The 17,779-nt window shown below is 45.2% G+C and overlaps 1 protein-coding gene across 2 annotated transcripts in view; it reads right to left on the bottom strand.

Annotated features, from left to right (window-relative positions):
* Positions 1 to 3,375: 3,375 nt before the first annotated feature.
* Positions 3,376 to 17,779, bottom strand: part of POLA2 (DNA polymerase alpha 2, accessory subunit) — a 38,477-nt gene continuing 24,073 nt past the window's right edge. For both annotated transcript variants that reach the window (XM_081968185.1, XM_081968184.1), the window contains exons 11-18: positions 16,380 to 16,504; positions 15,531 to 15,569; positions 14,564 to 14,637; positions 13,818 to 13,923; positions 10,836 to 10,942; positions 6,547 to 6,606; positions 4,729 to 4,855; positions 3,376 to 3,773 (exon numbers count right to left, since the gene is read on the bottom strand). In XM_081968185.1, the coding sequence (XP_081824311.1) occupies positions 3,627 to 3,773; positions 4,729 to 4,855; positions 6,547 to 6,606; positions 10,836 to 10,942; positions 13,818 to 13,923; positions 14,564 to 14,637; positions 15,531 to 15,569; positions 16,380 to 16,504 (785 nt within the window). In that variant the 3' untranslated portion in view covers positions 3,376 to 3,626. The remainder of the gene's footprint in view (positions 3,774 to 4,728; positions 4,856 to 6,546; positions 6,607 to 10,835; positions 10,943 to 13,817; positions 13,924 to 14,563; positions 14,638 to 15,530; positions 15,570 to 16,379; positions 16,505 to 17,779) is intronic.

The raw sequence follows: 17,779 nt of genomic DNA, 5'->3' as shown, positions 1-17,779 counted from the left end.
CTCGCTTAAGGACATGTTTCACTTAACAACAGCCGTGATTCGTTTGAACAATGAAAGCCAAAAAGTCGTAAAATCAGACCCCGGGGACACTGCGAGCGTCATAAATATGAGCCGGTGGTCAAGCATCCAAATGTAAATCAGATGACCACAGGTGATGTTGCAACGGTCGTAAGTGTGGAAAATGGCCATAAGTCATTTTTTTCAGCACCGTTGTAACTTCGGTCACTAAATGAACGGTTGTAAATTGAGGACAATTGGTATTTATCGCATTCACATCTAAGAAGAGTCAGTCTTCCAGCTCTATTCTTATTGAAGTGGTACAGGTTCTCCTGCTGGAGCAGAGGGCTGGACTAGAAGACCTCCAAGGTCCCTTCCAGCTCTATACTTATTGAAATAGTATAGGGTCTCCTGCTTGAGCAGGGGGCTGGACTAGAAGACCTCCAAGGTCCCTTCCAGCTCTATTCTTATTGGAGTGGTACAGGTTCTCCTGCTTGAGCAGGGGGCTGGACTAGAAGACCTCCAAGGTCCCTTCCAGCTCTATTCTTATTGGGGTGGTACAGGTTCTCCTGCTTGAGCAGGGGGCTGGACTAGAAGACCTCCAAGGTCCCTTCCAGCTCTATTCTTATTGGAGTGGTACAGGTTCTCCTGCTTGAGCAGGGGGCTGGACTAGAAGACCTCCAAGGTCCCTTCCAGCTCTATTCTTATTGGAGTGGTACAGGTTCTCCTGCTTGAGCACAGGGCTGGACTAGAAGACCTCTAAGGGTCCCTCCCAGCTCTACTCTCTTCTGAGTTAACGTAGGGCAAGAACGAACGCAGCAGCTGTTTTGGCAGATGTTGTCGGTTGCTCAAAGTGGTTTTAGCAATCGTAAATAAATTCATGCGAAGCCGTCTTGGGCCCCCCGAGAAGGAAGGATGACTCGGAGGGAAAGGAATTTGAGGGCGAGAAGGACAGCATTAAGAGAAGTGCCTTCAGGCCAGGAGGCAGCATACACAGAAGGCAACTGCTCTCTGCACAGATGTGGGGTGGCGACTTTCGCATGCGTGCCCCGAAGGCTGAGGGGGAAACGTCAGAGGCAAAAGGAGTTTCCAGAGGAAATGAGGCGTTTTCTTGAAAAAGTCAGAAACCGGAACACAATCCTGTTCCAACGCTTCCTTTCTTCCCTTTCTCCGCATCTTTTCTTCCTTCCCTCACTTTTCCCCCTTCCTTTACTTTCTGCATTTTTCCTTCTCTCGATTTTCCTCCTTTTCTTTCCATGTCTTTTCTTTCTCTCCCTTTTCTTCTTTCTGTCTTTTCCTCTTTCCCTTCCTTTTCCTTCTCTCCCCTTTCTTTCTGCATCTTTTCCATTCTTCTTTCCCTTTCTTCCCCTCTTCCTTCCTTCTTTCCCTTCCTTTTCTTTCTCTGTATCTTTTCCTTTCTTTCCCTCTTCCCTTTTTCTCTGCATCTTTTTCTTCTCTTTTTTTTCTGTATCCCTTCCTTTCTTTCCCTCTTCTCTCCTTTTTTCCGTCTTTTCTTCTTTCTGTATCATTTCCTTTCTTCTTTCCCTTTTCCTTTCTTTCACCCTTCCTTTTCATTTTTTCTCTGCATCTTTTCCTTTCCTTCTTTCCCTTTACTTTTCTTTCTGTGCATCTTTTCCTTCTCTTCCTTTTTCTTTCTTTTCCTCTTCCTTTCTTCTCCTTCTCTCCATTTTCTTTCCTTCTTTCCCTCCTTCCCTTTTCTTTTCCTTCCTTCGTACCCTCTCCCTTCTTTCTTTTGCTCAACGACCGGGTGATTTACTTAACAACTGGAGTGTTTCATTGAGCAGCGGTGGCGAAAAAGGTCGTAAAATTAGATCCAACTCACTTTAACAACCTCTTCGCTTAACAGTGGAAATCCTGGCCTCAGTTGCCATCGTAAGTCGAGGACTACCTGTATCAAGGAAAGACATTTTAATTTTTCTACTCTGTCCTAAAAAAAATTCATCGCCCGACCTTCGCTGCCAACTGCAAAATGCAACGCAAGGGCTGGCACACAAGTGCCAAAAGGAGCAAATTTATTCATGACGGGAAGGAAATAAAATTAAAACTTCTCGCCAGGTTTTCAAACCCGCGTCTGACACCAAGGCGCCTTTTTAATTGCTTCTATTAAACTCTCACCGCGTGGGCTCCCCCTTGTCGAAAATACAACGCACTCCCTGAAAACCGGAAGCTCTTATCTGATAGGCTGAGGGCCAGGTCTCTTATTAAGATTACTGAGCTGTGCTCCAAGAAAATGAAAATATAATACGTCAGAGGAGCAGCAAAAAAAAAAAAAAATCAACAAGGTTTTAAAGGCCGATGGGAACCGAGCAACTTTTGCATTCAAGCCACATTGTGTAAAACAGTCCCCTAAATTTTGCAAAGGTGTCGGATTCAGGCAGTCCTGAAGTTAAGATTCACTTTCAAACAATTTGCTAATTATTATTTAACATAGGGGTTAGGGAGCTTTGCAGGCCTAGAGGGTGGGGGGTGAGGGGGGATCCAAAATGAATTTTGACCAGGGCTTTAAAAACAGATCTGATGAATAATTATGGCAAAACTGGGATTTTATTCACTAAAAAACGACGTTACTCCCTTTCCAAAACTTAGGGTTTAACTAGGTAATTCTGAGCGGTGACCTGATTGCAGGAAGGTTGAGAAACTGTTTTTAAGAGTTGAAAGATAGATTTCAGCTCATCACCAACTTCATTCTTAACCACAAGAATCCTTCCACTAATTTTTTTTTTCCCATCAAAGGCAACAAATGGCTTAGCCTTTGTGGAATTGTGGAGGTGGGGAAGAGAAACCCCCCAAATATTTGCCCTACTGCTATGAGTGTACTTTAAAATGAGATTTTTTTTGCATCAAATGGATGAAAGCGATCCGTGTTATGAAATTTATGGTATGAAAATCACCGCAGTGCCAGGATTAATGCAGAGTTCTCAATCCTGGCAACTTGAAGAGGGGTGGACTTCAGCTCCCAGAATCCCCCAGTCAGCATGCTTTAAGATGGCTGGACTTCAACTCCCAGAATCCCCCAGCCAGCATGCTTTAAGAGGGGTGGACTTCAACTCCCAGAATCCCCCATCCAGCGTGCTTTAAGAGGGGTGGGCTTCAGCTCCCAGAATCCCCCATCCTGCGTGCTTTAAGAGGGGTGGGCTTTAGCTCCCAGAATCCCCTAGCCAGCATGCTTTAAGATAGGAGGACTTCAACTCCCAGAATTCCCCAGCCAGCATGCTTTAAGATGGGTGGACTCCAACTCCCAGAATTCCCCTCCTTGGAGAATCAAAGCAGCCCATTGCACATCTGCCAAAACTTCATTTGTGGGGCAATTTGGATTCCATAGGGGTCGCTGAGAAGCAGGAACCGAACTAACCCAAATCAACGAATTCATATATTTATATGGGTTGATATCAGAAACAGGCCTGGATAATATATATGTTATGCAGAAGAACGATGGCGACCTTATCCAGCTGCAGAGAACGAAAAAAACCAACATCCAAGAGACTCAAGGAGATGCAGTCCAGATGTTTGGGTCACCCAGATTTTGGGATCTGCCCATTGCTGCCCAAGTCTCTTAGCTCATTCCCTTGATGGCCTTTTGTCCAGCTTCAGATGTTGGCGGAACCTGGTTAGATCTTGATCACTTGGGCAGCGAGGCACGGGCTCTTCCGCTGGGCCCCGGGGACCTGTGGCTGGACCCATAGCTGCGCATAGCTGCCCCCCACTTGTCCTTTCGTCAGCCGGCTGGGGTTAATGCAGACGCACCCCAAAATGTCCTAGAGGAGAAGGCGAGAGGTTTTAAACCACGTTTGTTTGTGTTCTGACCTAGGCTTCCCAAGAGGATGAATCAAACTCCTTGTTCCGACAAAAACCCCTTTATTAATTTATTTCCTGTGAATTCTGCTAGAATTTTATTCTATTCTATTCTACTCTACTCTATTTTCTATTCTATTCTATTCTAATTTTCTTTTCTATTCTATTCCACTCCACTCTCTTCTCTTCTCCTCCATCCTATCCTATTTTCTATTTTATTTTCTATTCCACTCCTCTCTCTATTTTATTCTACTCTACTTTACTCTTCTCTCTTTTCCTACTCTACTCTATATTCTATTCTATTCTATTTTCTATTCTATTCTAATTTTCTTTTCTATTCTATTCCATTCCATTCCACTCCACTCTCTTCTCTTCTCCTCTATCCTATCCTATCCTATTTTCTATTCCATTCCATTCCACTCCACTCCACTCTCTATTCTATTCTATTCTATTCTATTCTATTCTACTTTACTTTCTTCTCTCTACTTCTCTCCTCTTCTCCTCTCTCCTCTCCTCCTCTACTCTATATTCTATTCTATTCATGTGAATCCCAACATGGAATCAAGGAAGGTTCAAACTCAGCAAAGGACACATTTTGCACGGCGCGGAGTCCCAAATTTGATCCTGTGATAACGTGGGGAAGAGTTACGCCCCTGTGCCCCCCACCCCACCCCACGTCCCATCACCTCCCACATGGCATTAGAGACACCCCGTCGCCCTCGGTGCTTGCTATCTGAGCCCATCCTTCAACGAAAACCATGAGGTCTGGAATCTTGGGTTATTTTTAGGATCCAGGCCTAACAGCTTAGGTATCCGGGCACGAAAGCCCCAAAGCGGGTGAGGCTGCCTTCCTAATTTTTCTTCCCCCCCCCCCACAACCCCTCCGAACTCAGCCGCATAATTGGCGCCTGCCCCCACCTTCACGAAGTATTTCAAGTCGGAGGGGGTGATCAGAAGGTCCGGCGTGACGGGCAGAGAGGCATAGGGGTAAAAGTGCTCGTAATCCACACTCATGTCCTCGGGGGGCGGATAGAGAGGATAGTAGCTGTTGAGAATTTAAAAGATGGGGGGGGGAGAGAGAAAAGAGATCGAGTTATACCCCCCCTGAACGCTCTGCCCGACCTTTGGCTGGCATTCAAAGCCGCGCCCGGCAGCTGTTTCTTCTTCTCTACCCACTGAGTGCCAACGCAATGCCAAGCTGGCATTCCAGGATTGTCCCCTCCGGGGGGGGGGGGTGTCGGCATCTCAAGCCTCAGGGCCAAAAAAAAAGGGGCAGTGTTCCCAAGGCCGGCTGGTGGCACGTTTCGTCCCCGAGGAGGAGGAGAAGCAGCTGCGTTTTCTGGGGCTTTTCAACCCAAGGGCATCTGGCATCGGAAATGCCCGCTGGGCTCCTCTTTGGAATGGGTTGAAAAAGAGAACGAGAGAGAGAGAGAGATGGGGGTGGAATGAGAGGAGCCGGCAAGCCGTGGTTTATTTCAAAGGCGGTTTGTCAATCGGCTGCGGTGGGCGGAGGTTATCGGAGCAAGTCAAGCCATGTTTACAAACCACAATGGCTTGTGGGGTTTGTGAGGCACACGGAGGCAAAACCAAACGAGGCGTGATTGTTTGGCCTAAGAAATAAACCAGGATGTAAAGAGGTTAATCTTTTAGGGACACTCAGGGATGGCATGGTGGCTCTTCCTGCCCTCTGGCCAGTATCGTCTGATTTCTCCCTCCCTCCCTTTTCCTTCCTCCCTTATCTCTTCTTTCCCTCTCTTTCTCCCTTCCTTTTCCTTTCTTTTCTTTATCTTTCCTCCTTTTCTCCATTCCCTTTCTTTTCCTTCCTTTCCTATCTCTTCTTTCCCTCTTTCTCCCTCCCTTTTCCTTTTTTCTTTATCTTTCCTCCATTCCTTTTCTTTTCCTTCCTTTCCTATCTCTTTCCTTCCTTCTTTCCCTCTTTCTCCCTCCCTTTTCCTTTCTTTCCTTTTCTGTATCTTTCCTCCTTTTCTCCATTCCCTTTCTTTTCCTTCCTTTATCTCTTTCCTTTTCTTTCCCTCTCTTTCTCCTTCCCTTTTCCTTTCTTTCCTTTCCTTTTCTGCATCTTTCCTCCTTTTTTTGCATTCTCTTTCTTTTCCTTCCTTTTCTATCTCTTTCCTTTTCCTTCCTTTTCCTCTCTTTGTCTTTCCCCTTTATCTTTCCTTTCCTTTCGTTTCCTATCTCTTCTTTCCTTCCTTTGCTTTCTCCCTCTCCTCCCTTTTCCTTCCTCCCTTCTTTCTCCCTCATCTCTTCTCTTCGTCCTTCCCTCTCTCTCTCCCCTTTAACTTTTCCTTCCTCCCTCCCTTTTCCTTTCTTTCATTCTCCTTCCCCTCTCTCCTTCCTTCCTCTCACCCCTATGATGCTTTTTCTTGAAGCATTTTCGACACCCATCAACACCCATGCTTCTTTGTACGTCTGAAGACTTAGTTTTTCTCTTTGGCCATCTCCTGGAAAGCCACGTTTGAAACTTCACCAAGCCACGGCTGATTGGGCATAGATTTTTTTTTTAAATACATAATTAACCAGTGCTCTATTCATAACCATGAGGACTAGAATCTTCCCTTTGTCCCATCCATTGTTTGAGAATGCCTTTTAAACCCCAGTCCTCCCTCCTGGGCCAAACATGGACACAAACAGTATTTGGAGTTTGTCTGTTTTCGTGTATTTGTGGCAGGCTGAAAATCTACGACAAAACCCAAGTCCTGTTCCGAAACGCCTTACCTCCGCTGAGTCAGGATGTGTTTGAGGATTCGAGAAAAACGGTCCTGAAGATTGGAAGAACTGAGCAGGGAGGGGGAAAAAAAACAGAGTAAGAAAGGTAGAAAAAAAAATTAAGAGTTTGATCGCTGACCTACCTTACAGGACTGTGTTGAGGGTAAAAATTTAGGAAGGGATTAAAGTCAACGGGTTAGAAAACTTTTTATCAAAGAGGATTAAACTTGGGCTCTTAAACAATCCCGTGATTGTATCCACTGATTTTTTTTTCTTCCGTTGACTTTTCCTACTTGAGCAGGGGGTTGGACTAGAGGACCTCCAAGGCCCCTTCCAACTTTTTATTATTCTGTTATACCTACTCCACATATTTATTCTGTTATTTATAAGAAGCTGTGGCTTTCCTGTCTCTTGCATAACTCAAAAGGAGAGATGCCCAAAGAATAAAGGTTATAGGAGCACAAAATGATACAGCTATCCTTAGTAAGGCGGGTAACTTGAAATGGCTGAGCAGATACAAACATACTTTTCATGTACGGCTAGCTTCGTATTGTGGTTTTTTTTTTTAAATGTCACGTCTATTGCCTAGAAATGTTACAGCGAGTTGGGCACCATATCAACCAAATAACCAACCAACCAATTGATATGTACCCAAATCTATTGTGCTTTTTCCTTTTTGAACAAACTCTGTTATATAAAGCATATAAAAGGAATCAGAAGTACAGTAGTATTCCAAGCAGGAAAGAACTAGAATTATGGCTAAATCTAGACTAAAGCCATAACCATTTGCTTTACCTCTCCATACTCTTTCCAAACTCATCGACTTCATTCAAGTACATAATTCTCCTTCTCTTGTCTCCCACTCTCTGCCCCCTGCCAGGGAGACAGCGATTTGAAGTTACAACTGCCAAAGCATCTCAGGGAGAGATTTACGCCAGCGAGATTCGAACCGCTTGACCCAATGGTTAGATATGGGAGATTCCATTTTATACCCTACAATGAGCGTCTCTGCATTTGTGGAGTGGCAGAGGTAGAAGACATGGCTCGCATCCTATTTGATTGTTGCTTGTATCAGGGGGTGAAAGACAGGTGCCTTGGTCTATATAACGAATGAATGAAACTCATTGCGATCCCCCATATCCAAACAACTGACTTTATGTGCAGCCAGAACCGGAAAATAACATTTAACACAGCACAGTCCTTAAACAAAATGGTTCGGTTGAGATCTGCATACGTGGGACTGATTGCAGTAGATTGTAAGGGTGACGCCGAAATACAATTTTATGTCATTTTATTCTATTCTATATATCTATGTATTAAATTACATTGTACCTTATCCGCTAACTACTGTATTTTATTGCATCTTATTTTAAATTGTTTGTATAAGATTTTATTGGCGATGGGTGTTTGAACCTTGTGCTTTGATGTGGCCTATGGGCTAATCAATAAAGCCGTCGTATCATATTCTGTTATTCCTGTGATGCGATGCTCCATTTTGAGCCTTGCATCCTTGCAATTAACAACTCTTTAATCCTCCGGGGAAAAATATGCTTTTGCGTCCGTTGGTATTGCAATCCTGCTGGGTCACTGCAAGACACTTATGTTGTGTGAGGTCATAAAAACGTAGTCACATTTTTTGTTATTTTGCAAACCTTTCATGTGTTAGTCACCACATTTACTTGCCGACACCCACGGCTTAGTCATGGCTAATCAGTGATTATTTTTAAAAATATCTCTTTATCACATTAGCTCTGGACAAAAGGGTTCATCTCTTTTTTTAAAATAAAAATAAAGCATCACAAGGTTCTAATCCTTAAGGCAGCTCTGCAAAGGCGAACTACCTACATGGGTAATCCTTGATTTACGAACACAATTGGGAGCACAAGGCAGTCGTTAAGTGAGTCGTGCAGGATGTCACGGCCTCTTGTTTTTGTCCCTGGTTGTTAAGCGAATCAACTGCCCTTGTTAAGTCAACCACGCGGTCGTTAAATGAACCCAGCTTGCTCCATTGATTTTGCTAATTTAGCGACCGTTCAAAGTTACAAGGGGCTCTGAGAAAAGTGACTTAGGAACAGTCCTCATACTTACGACAGGCCTGGAATCCAGTTATGTGATCAGAGTTTGGGCACTTGGAAACTGGCATGTACTTATGGCGGTTGGGAGAGTCCCGGAATCACATGATCACCGTCTCCGGCTTTCCCAGCTGGTTTCCGACAAGCAAACTCAAGGGGGCAAGCCAGCTTCGCTTAACAACCACATTTCACTTAATGACTGCAGCAACCTGCGTAACTCCCTTGCTGACTTCCTGGCGGTGACCAATGAAGGCCAAAGATCATGTCTGTAATCTAGAAGTACGTTTATAATATTTTACAGCTCCAAATATCTATGATGTTTCTAGATTTTATATAATACAAACTTTTGTATTTTTAATGAAAGGTGATGCACTCAGAACACAGAACAGAGGTGGAAGGGACCTTGGAGGTCTTCTAGTCCAGCCCCCTGCTCAAGCAGGAGGACCTGTGCTATTTCAGCTAAGTGACTAGACTCTTCTTAAATGTGAATGGGATACAGATAATCCTCGACTTACAACAGTTCGTTTAGTGACCGAAGTTACAACTGCACTGAAAAAAGTGACTTATGACCATTTTTCACACTTACGACCATTTTTTCACACTTATGACCATTGCAGCATCCCCCGTGGTCATCTGATTTACATTTGGATGCTTGAGCACTGACTCACATTTATGACGGTTCCACTGTCGGGGGGGGGGGGGGCAAGCGAAATCGACAGGGAAAACCAGATTCACTTAACCATGTAACTTGACTTAACCAAGTGCATGGATTCACTTAACAAACGCGACAAGAAAAGTCACAAAACGGTGCAAAATCCACCGAACGCATTTCTCCCCCAGCCACTGAAATGGTGGGTCTCCCTTGCGGTCGTGGATGGCCTGCAATAATGCTCAGCCACGGAGGCAAAAAGAGGTCATCCAATCAGGCGCCGCTCCCTTCATCACCCACCCTTGCTTAGCAACGGAAAATCCGGTCGCTAAGTCGAGGGCTAAGTTCTAAAGGCAAGAGGAGCGTTTCGGGAAGGCACGCAAACTTTTTCTGACTGTCTGGGAAAGCCACCAATGACCCCCGATCCGAGTTTCTTTCTCTTCCTCCTGTCACTTGTGAGCTGTGTGTGAGTCACATCTTATCCCCCCCATCTGTGCGAGGGACGGCATTTGTCTCTCACACTCGTTGCTCTCTCTGCAGAGCTCCAGAGGTGTTTCTTGGCTTACGCAACTGGGATTGTGCAAGAGCCCGATCGACAAAGGGTTGACGCTCACTCCTGAATCACTCCACAGTCTACTCTACTCTACTCTACAAGGAGGGAGGCATGCCCAAATATGGGAGGGAGCTCACTACTCCCCCTTTCTGTCCTTCGGCTCATTACAGAAGACCATCCAGGCAGAAAACCATAAAACCATATTTTTATTTTTAATGTTGCCTTTGCTATGTTTGTGTTGTATTTGTGCTGATAAATAAATAAAGGGAGACTAGTATACATTTATTTCAAGCTATTTAGCTCTCATCAGCTAGCCATCTTCTGTAATGAACTGAAGGACAGAAAGGGGGAGTAGTGAGCTCCCGTCCATATTTGGGCATACCAGGGGTTGTAACACAAATACATACCTATTTCCCTGGCTCAGCTGATAAGGAGGAGAGCCTGTGGCTTAGTGGCTAAGGTATCTGCCTAATATGTAATACAGGCCAGGTTCAAATCCCAGTAATGGTATGGCTAGCTGATGAGACCTAATAGCTTGAAATAGATCTATACTAGTCTCTATTTATTTATCAGCACAAATACAACACACACACACACACACACACACACACACACACACACACACACACATATATATATATATATATATATATATATATGGTGCTATGTGTACACTAGCATAACTCTGGAACGCCTTGAGCAATTTCAACCAAACTTGGTACACACAGATGACTTACTCTCCGGAGAAAAATACTGTGGGGGTAAGACATCCCTAACACCCCTCAGGGTGTGTGTTCTGTTAAGATACAGCCTGTTGTGCCTTAAAATGGCGTCTACTGCACAGCGCTGTGGAGTTGCCATGGTAACGGCTTCACAGTACTCCACAAGGTGGGGTGGGGGCTTGTATTATTTTATGCTTGGTTAAAAAAAAAACGAATAAAAATTTCGAACCGCGTAAAACCTTTCGCCCTTTTCCCCGCTCGCTCGCCTGCGTGCAATTGAACAGCTTTTGCAAGGATCGTACCGGCTGATTTCTTCCGCTCCCATGTGAAAGAGCAAATCCACCGAGGTTAATCCGAAAATCACTCCGTCGATATCCAAGGTGCAGGGATCGGAGACGAAAAGCACTCTCTGGAATTTGGGGGTGGGGGTGGGGGAGAGAAACACCAATAGAGGGATTAATTCAGCAAACGTTTTTGAAGGCCGTCGCCAAAGTAAACTAAGGAAGGGGCTGGCAACCTTAAACACTCAAAGAGCCACAAAAGTCCTAACTGGAAGCCCCCCCCCCCAATTCAATTCTGAAGTCGACCCCACCATAGAGTCTCCCCCTAGCGCAGCGTCCTTTCCCCTCTACCTGTCCTAATTGAAAGCCCCATCAATTGTGGAGCTGAATCGGCCACAGGGAGCCGCAGCAGAGGAAAGAAAGAGCCACATGTGGCTCTGGAGCTGCAGATTGCCGACTCCTGAAGTAAGGAGTTAAATGAGATTTTGTAAACCTTGGTCGGCACTGACGACCAAGCCAACATTCCCCCAAGCCAACGCTCTTCCAAAGTAAAGTGCTGGCATCGCAGCTCCCATGATTCTTAAGCTAGCAGGGGATTCTGGGAAATGAAGTCCCAAACCACCCCAGGTCTACTTGCCTTCAACAGTCACAGAGAAGACCGTGGTTAATTCTGCTGGGGAATTTCGCCGCTTGAGCAATTATTTTTCAGGGATTTTTTTTATTTCCCTAGGGAGTTGCCCCAGCAAAATAAACACCCCCGCAGCCAAGGCTGCACCCGGGGAGGTTTGAGAAAGTATTGTCTTCCTGCTGTTCTTGGATCGGGCCCAGCAGAAGGGATTCCCCTTGCTTGTCACTTTTGAGAAAAGGAACGGGTGTGTTTGGTGTGTTCCTGATTGCACACCCAGTTCCCAGTCTGCCTTTTCTGAAAAGGAGATTTAATGCAGTGTTTCTCAACCTCGGCAATTTGGAAGATGTGGGGGACTTCAATTCCTAGAATTACCCCAGCCAGCCATGAATAGAAACCAGTCGCTACCCAGCCAGATTAAAAGTTGCCCATTTCTCCTTTCAAGAACTTTAATAAATAGAGTAGAGTAGAGTAGAGTAGAGTAGAGTAGAGTAGAGTAGAGTAGAGTAGGAGTAGAGTAGGAAAGGAATATACTAGACTAGACTAGGAATAGAATAGAATTAGAATAGAATAAATAGGAATAGAATAGAGAAAATAATGTAGAATAAAATTCAGAATAGAATAGAATAGGAATAGAATAGAGAAAAGAATAGAGGAAATAATATAGAATAGAATTCAGAATAGAATGGAAATAGAATAGAGAAAAGAATAGAGGAAATAATATAGAATAGAATTCAGAATAGAATAGAAATAGAATAGGAATAGAATAGAGAAAATAATGTAGAATAGAATTCAGAATAGAATAGAAATAGAATAGGAATAGAATAGAGAAAAGAATAGAGAAAAGAATAGAGAATAGGATAGGATAGGTTAGGATAGAATTTCTTTATTGGCCAAGTGTGATTGGACACACAAGGAATTTGTCTTTTGTGCAGATGCTCTCAGTGTACATAAAAGAAAAAATACATTCGTCACGAATCATAATATACAACAGTGATAGTCATAGGTTACTAACAAGCAATCAAATTATACTAGGAAACAAATAAAACAATATAAATTGTAAAGATACAAGCAACATGGTTTCCCCCTATAAATAAATACCCAGGCAACGCCCGGCTATTGGCTAGTATAAGATAAAAGGGACAGCAAAGCAGGAAGAGGGGAAGAATTTGTAAAAAAAAATGCAACTGAGCAAGCACGTAAGTTTTCTTAAAGTTGAAAGGGGGGGTGGAGGAAAATCACAATAATTTCCTCCCTTCCAAATCGTTACGCTTTGCACTAAAGGCTGAGTCACTCTGTTGAATTGTCCTTTCCTGGAAAAACATCTTCAATTTTTCATCCGAAATACAGGAACTTCCTAGCTTTTCTTGAGAGAGAAAAAAGCCATTTTTTTTTTGCAAGTCAAAGCCAAAAGGCAAAGCACTAGCGCCCTCTGCTGGTGTCTGAACCATCTTTCTGAAGCAGCTGGTGCGATGCAACACCTGGAATCCCCAGGGGGGAGGGAGGGGGGGAGCCAACAGCTGCAAATCCAACATTTAAAATTGGCCTTTCAATCTAGATTTCACCCTGGTCTGAATTAACCTTTTGAAATTAAATACAAAATTAAATTAAATACAAAAATATAGGGATGCTATATTCTTGTCAATGAGAAATGTCGGCAGTTCGAATCCCTAGCGCCGCATAACGGAGTGAGCTCCCTTTTCTTGTCCCAGCATCTACCAACCTAGCAGTTGGAAAGCATGTAAAAATGCAAGTAGGAAAATAGGAACCACCTTTGGTGGGAAGGGAACAGCGTTCCGTGCGCCTTTGGCATTGAGTCATGCCGGCCACATGACCACGGAGACGTCTTCGGACAGCGCTGGCTCTTTGGCTTAGAAACGGAGATGAGCAGTGCCCCCTAGAGTCAGAGACAACTAGCACATACCTGCGAGGGGTACGTATATATAGGTAGTCCTTGACTTATATTCATTTAGCGACCACTTGAACTTACAACAGCATTGAAAAAAGGGACATGACCATGTTTCACACTTACGACCGTTGCAGCAATCCACACGGTCATGTGACCAAAATTCAGACACTTGTCCACCGACTCCTATTTATGACGGTCACAGAGTCCCATGGGGAGGGGTCATTTGATCCCCTTTTTGCGACCTTCCGACACATCAAGTCGATGGGAAAGCCGCTTAACGACAGTGTGATTAACTTAACCGCTGCAGCGATTCACTTTAACAACCGTGGTGAGAAACGGGGTGAAGCTCGTTTTAACAACCGCCTCGCTTAGCCACGGAAATGTCAGCCTCAATGGTGGTCGTAAGTCGAGGACTGCCTGTAGAGAAAGCCCGAAGAGGTGGAGCTTGCCTGAAAGGTGGAGAAATTACCTGTCGGTCCTCTTTGGCGAGATCATAGACGAAAGGAGGTTGGGGATAAATACACACATGATGGACGTCTCTCAGCGAAGGCACAACCACAAGTTGGGAGCCGGCTCTGTGTGAGATAAAGGAGAGACACAAGCTTGTGAGAATCAGGAATGCAGGTTTAAGTCCCTGCTTAACGACCGTTCGAACTTACAACAGATCTTAAGAGCTAGTTATGACCCGGGTTTCGGATGGCCACACCTCCTTGTGGTCACATGATCCCATTTGGGGGGGGTTGCTTGGTACCCCATTGCCTTGGTAACCCCATTCCCTTCTAACACTGATGATGTTACCTAGTAGGGTGATAAAACGTTTGCAAGAAAAACACCAAACTCAGAGAGCACCAAGGACCCTACAGTTCTCCTCCCACACTCCCCTTCTCCTCCTCTCCTTCTCCCCCTCCTCGCCTTCTTCCTTCCCCCTCTCCCTACTCCTTTCTACAACTTCCTCCCTTCTAACACTGATGATGTTACCTAGTTGGGTGATGAAACGTCTACAAGATAAACACCAAACTCAGAGAGCACCTACAGATTATTATTATTATTTTTTAAATTTCAGCTTCGGGCAATCTCCATTCTACCTCCCACTTAAACCCACAACTTTTCCAGGGATGCAAGGAAATATTCCTTGCCCGAAACTGAGCTGGCAAAGACGCCCCGCCCTGATACAAGCACGACAGGTCGTCTGAACAGAACAAACCATCTTCTCACCTCCTTGTCCCTTCAATGATGGTCTTCAAACACCTCTTGAAGACCTCGTCGTACAACATGATCAGCTGCCCTTCCTACAAACAAACCAATTTGGTTGGTTGGTTGATTGATCGAGAAAAGAATCTACGATTTCCCCCCCTAATTTAAATCGGGGGTTCAGAAGCTAATTGGATGTTTTGGTCTAAGATTCTGCCAAGCACCAACCTCTCTCTCTCTCCATGTAATGCTCTTCAGATTTGAGGGACTCTCATCAAGCGCAACAATTAGTTTTGACTGGCTGGTGGCTCAGTGGCTAAGACGCTGAGCTTGTCGATCAGAAAGGTCGGCAGTTGGGCGGTTCGAATCCCCAGCGCCACATAACGGAGTGAGCTCCCGTGACTTGCCCAGCTTCTGCCAACCTAGCAGTTCGAAAGCACGTAAAAAATGCAAGTAGGAAAATAGGAACCACTTTTGGTGGGAAGGGAACAGCGTTCCCTGCGCCTTTGGCGTTGAGTCATGCCGGCCACATGACCACGGAGACGTCTTCGGACAGCGCTGGCTCTTCGGCTTTGAAACGGAGATGAGCACCGCCCCCTAGAGTCAGGAACAGCTAGCATTCATGTGCAAGGGGAACCTTTACCTTTAGCTGGGGACAGGGCATCTGGAGAGCATCCCTTTTGGGGGGAAAAAACAAACCTCTTTTTGCTTTTTGGGGGTTTCTCTCTGCCAAGAGAAACAAGTTTGTTGATGTTTGATTTTGCTTACTTAAGGCAGCTGCAGAATTTGGCAGAGGTTGTTTGTTTTATTGTACTGTTTTCAAGTGAAAAATAATGATCAGGAAGTGGGGGAAAAAGAAAGATCCTGCTAAGCTTTTAGGGATCCGGTGCCTTGGTTTGGAATCCCCCAGCCAACTTCTGAACTCACACAGGGGCAAAACCCTTGCGAGTCCACCAACTTTTATAACATCTGTGATCTGTTCTCCACTCACCTCCACTTGCTTGTGCTTTGAATCGACGAAGGGCCCGAGCTGCAAACAATGAAAGGAAGCCATGGTGAAGGAGGGTGGACAGAGAAGGGAAAAGCATCCCAAATCTTGATTTAAGATTTTGATTAAGGCTCTGGACCCCTCTCCGCCTCTGCAGAGCCTTCATCAGAGCCTTCCCCAGACTCCAGGACTGGCCCAGGTTCCTCCCCAACCCTCCTCACTCTCCGAATCTGCTGCCAACTCTGCTGGCCGCTGGCGGGTCATAACAAGTCTCTCACGCCAAACTTGGAGGTTTTTAAAGCCATCAATTCTTCCAAATTGTCAGACTAAAGGGAGGAACCCACAAACCAGACCAGGATGGTATAAAGACTCCTTGCCTTAGACTAGAAGACCTTCAAGGTCCCTTCCAGCCCTAGGATGCTGTATTCTATAGATAGTCCTCAACCTATGACAATCGAGCCTCAAATATTTGTTGCTGCCTGGGACATCTAAGTGATTTTGGCCGCATTTTACGACCTTCCTGGCCACGGTCGTTAAGCGAATCCCTGCAGTGGTTAAGTTAGTAACACGAATCTGGTTTTCCCCCATTTGATGTCGCCGGTCAGTCAGCCGCAAAAGGGGATCAGGGGATCCCCCCCCCCAATCATCATGAATACAAGTCAGCGGCCACGCGCCTGAATTTTGATCCCCTGACACTGCAACAGTCATAAGTGTGAAAAATGGTGATGTCACTTTTGTCAGTAACGTCGTCACTTCGAACAGTCACTCAATGAACTGTTGTAAGTGCGAGGACTCCCTGTAATGTTGTAAATTTCTAACAAATCCTGCATGTTTCAGAAGCATCTACATTACCAAAATGCAAACATCTGGCTTGTCCTTATTGATGGTCTCGATCAAGTCCACCATGGGTTCATAGGTGATGCTGTCCGATGTGGTGTATGGCCCACAGGCAACCAAGACCAGCCGAGGTTCCGGATCTGAAAAGATTGACAAGCTTCGTTGGTTTATATTTTCCAGAAATCCCTGGGAGTGGTTTTGTCTGCATCACCCTCAAAGGATTCTTAATGCAAGGGATAAGGATATTTTGGAGAAATAACGATCCTTAATACATTTATTCATTATTAAAAAGTTGGCTTGAAACTCAACATGAAGAAAACTAAGTTCATGGCATCCGGCCCTCTCAATTCCTGGCCAATAGACGGGGAAGAAAACCGCAGATGGGGACTGCAGCCAAGGAATTAAAAGAGGCTTGCTCCTGGGGAGGAAAGCTATGGCAAATCTAGAAAGCATGCTAAATAATAATAATTAATAATAATAATAATTTTATTTGATTAGCCGCAACCCTCTCCCGAAGGACTCGGGGCGGCGTACAATCAAAACAGATAAAATACAGATAAAGACAAACATACACACATAAAGAACAAAGACATATACATGTGCATGGAGGAGGTAGACTCATAAGTGAAAGACAATTAAAAACACAATTTAAAATCCCATTTAAATAAAATTACTGAATTAAAAAACCCATCAGGAGCGTTATGAAGTTATGATTGAGCCAGGCCGGCTATTTGGAATAGGTGGGTCTTGAGCTTTACACGGAAGGAGCGGAGGTCAGTAGTGGTCCTAATATCCGGGGGGAGGTCATTCCACAGGGCTGGGCCCGCCACAGAGAAGGCTCTGCTCCTAGGCGCCGCCCCATGGCACTGTCTGGTGGACGGCACCTGGAGAAGTCCCTCTCTGTGCGAGCGGATGGGTCGTAGGGATGTATGGGGCAGAATACGATCCCGCAGGTAACTAGGTCCTGAGCCATGGAGCGCTTTAAAGATCGTAATCAAGACCTTGAAACGCACCCGATAGACGACAGGAAGCCAGTGCAGCTCGCGCAGGAGAGGTGTCACATGGGAGTACTTAGTACTCCCCATAATCACCCGCGCGGCCGCATTCTGGACCAACTGCAGTCTCCGAGTGCATTTCAAGGGAAGCCCCATGTAGAGAGCGTTACAGTAGTCCAGTAGTCTTAAAAAAGCAGAGGCATCACCCTGCCAATCAAAAGTGCGTCTAGTCAAGGCTGTGGTTTTCCCAGTTGCAATGGATGGCTGTGAAGGTTGGACCATAAGGAAGGCTGAGCGCCAAAGAATGGAGGCCTTTGAACTCTGGTGCTGGAGAAGACTCCTGCATTGAGTCCCTTGGACTGCAAGGCCATCCAACCGGTCAGTCCTAGAGGAGATCCACCCTGGCTGCTCTTTAGAAGG

This window comes from Natrix helvetica, assembly GCF_964273705.1.
Source record: "Natrix helvetica genome assembly, chromosome: 16".
Classification (NCBI taxonomy): Eukaryota; Metazoa; Chordata; class Lepidosauria; order Squamata; family Natricidae; genus Natrix; species Natrix helvetica.
The sequence above is the reverse complement of the archived record's forward strand: the minus strand, read 5'-3'. Positions and strand labels throughout refer to the sequence as shown.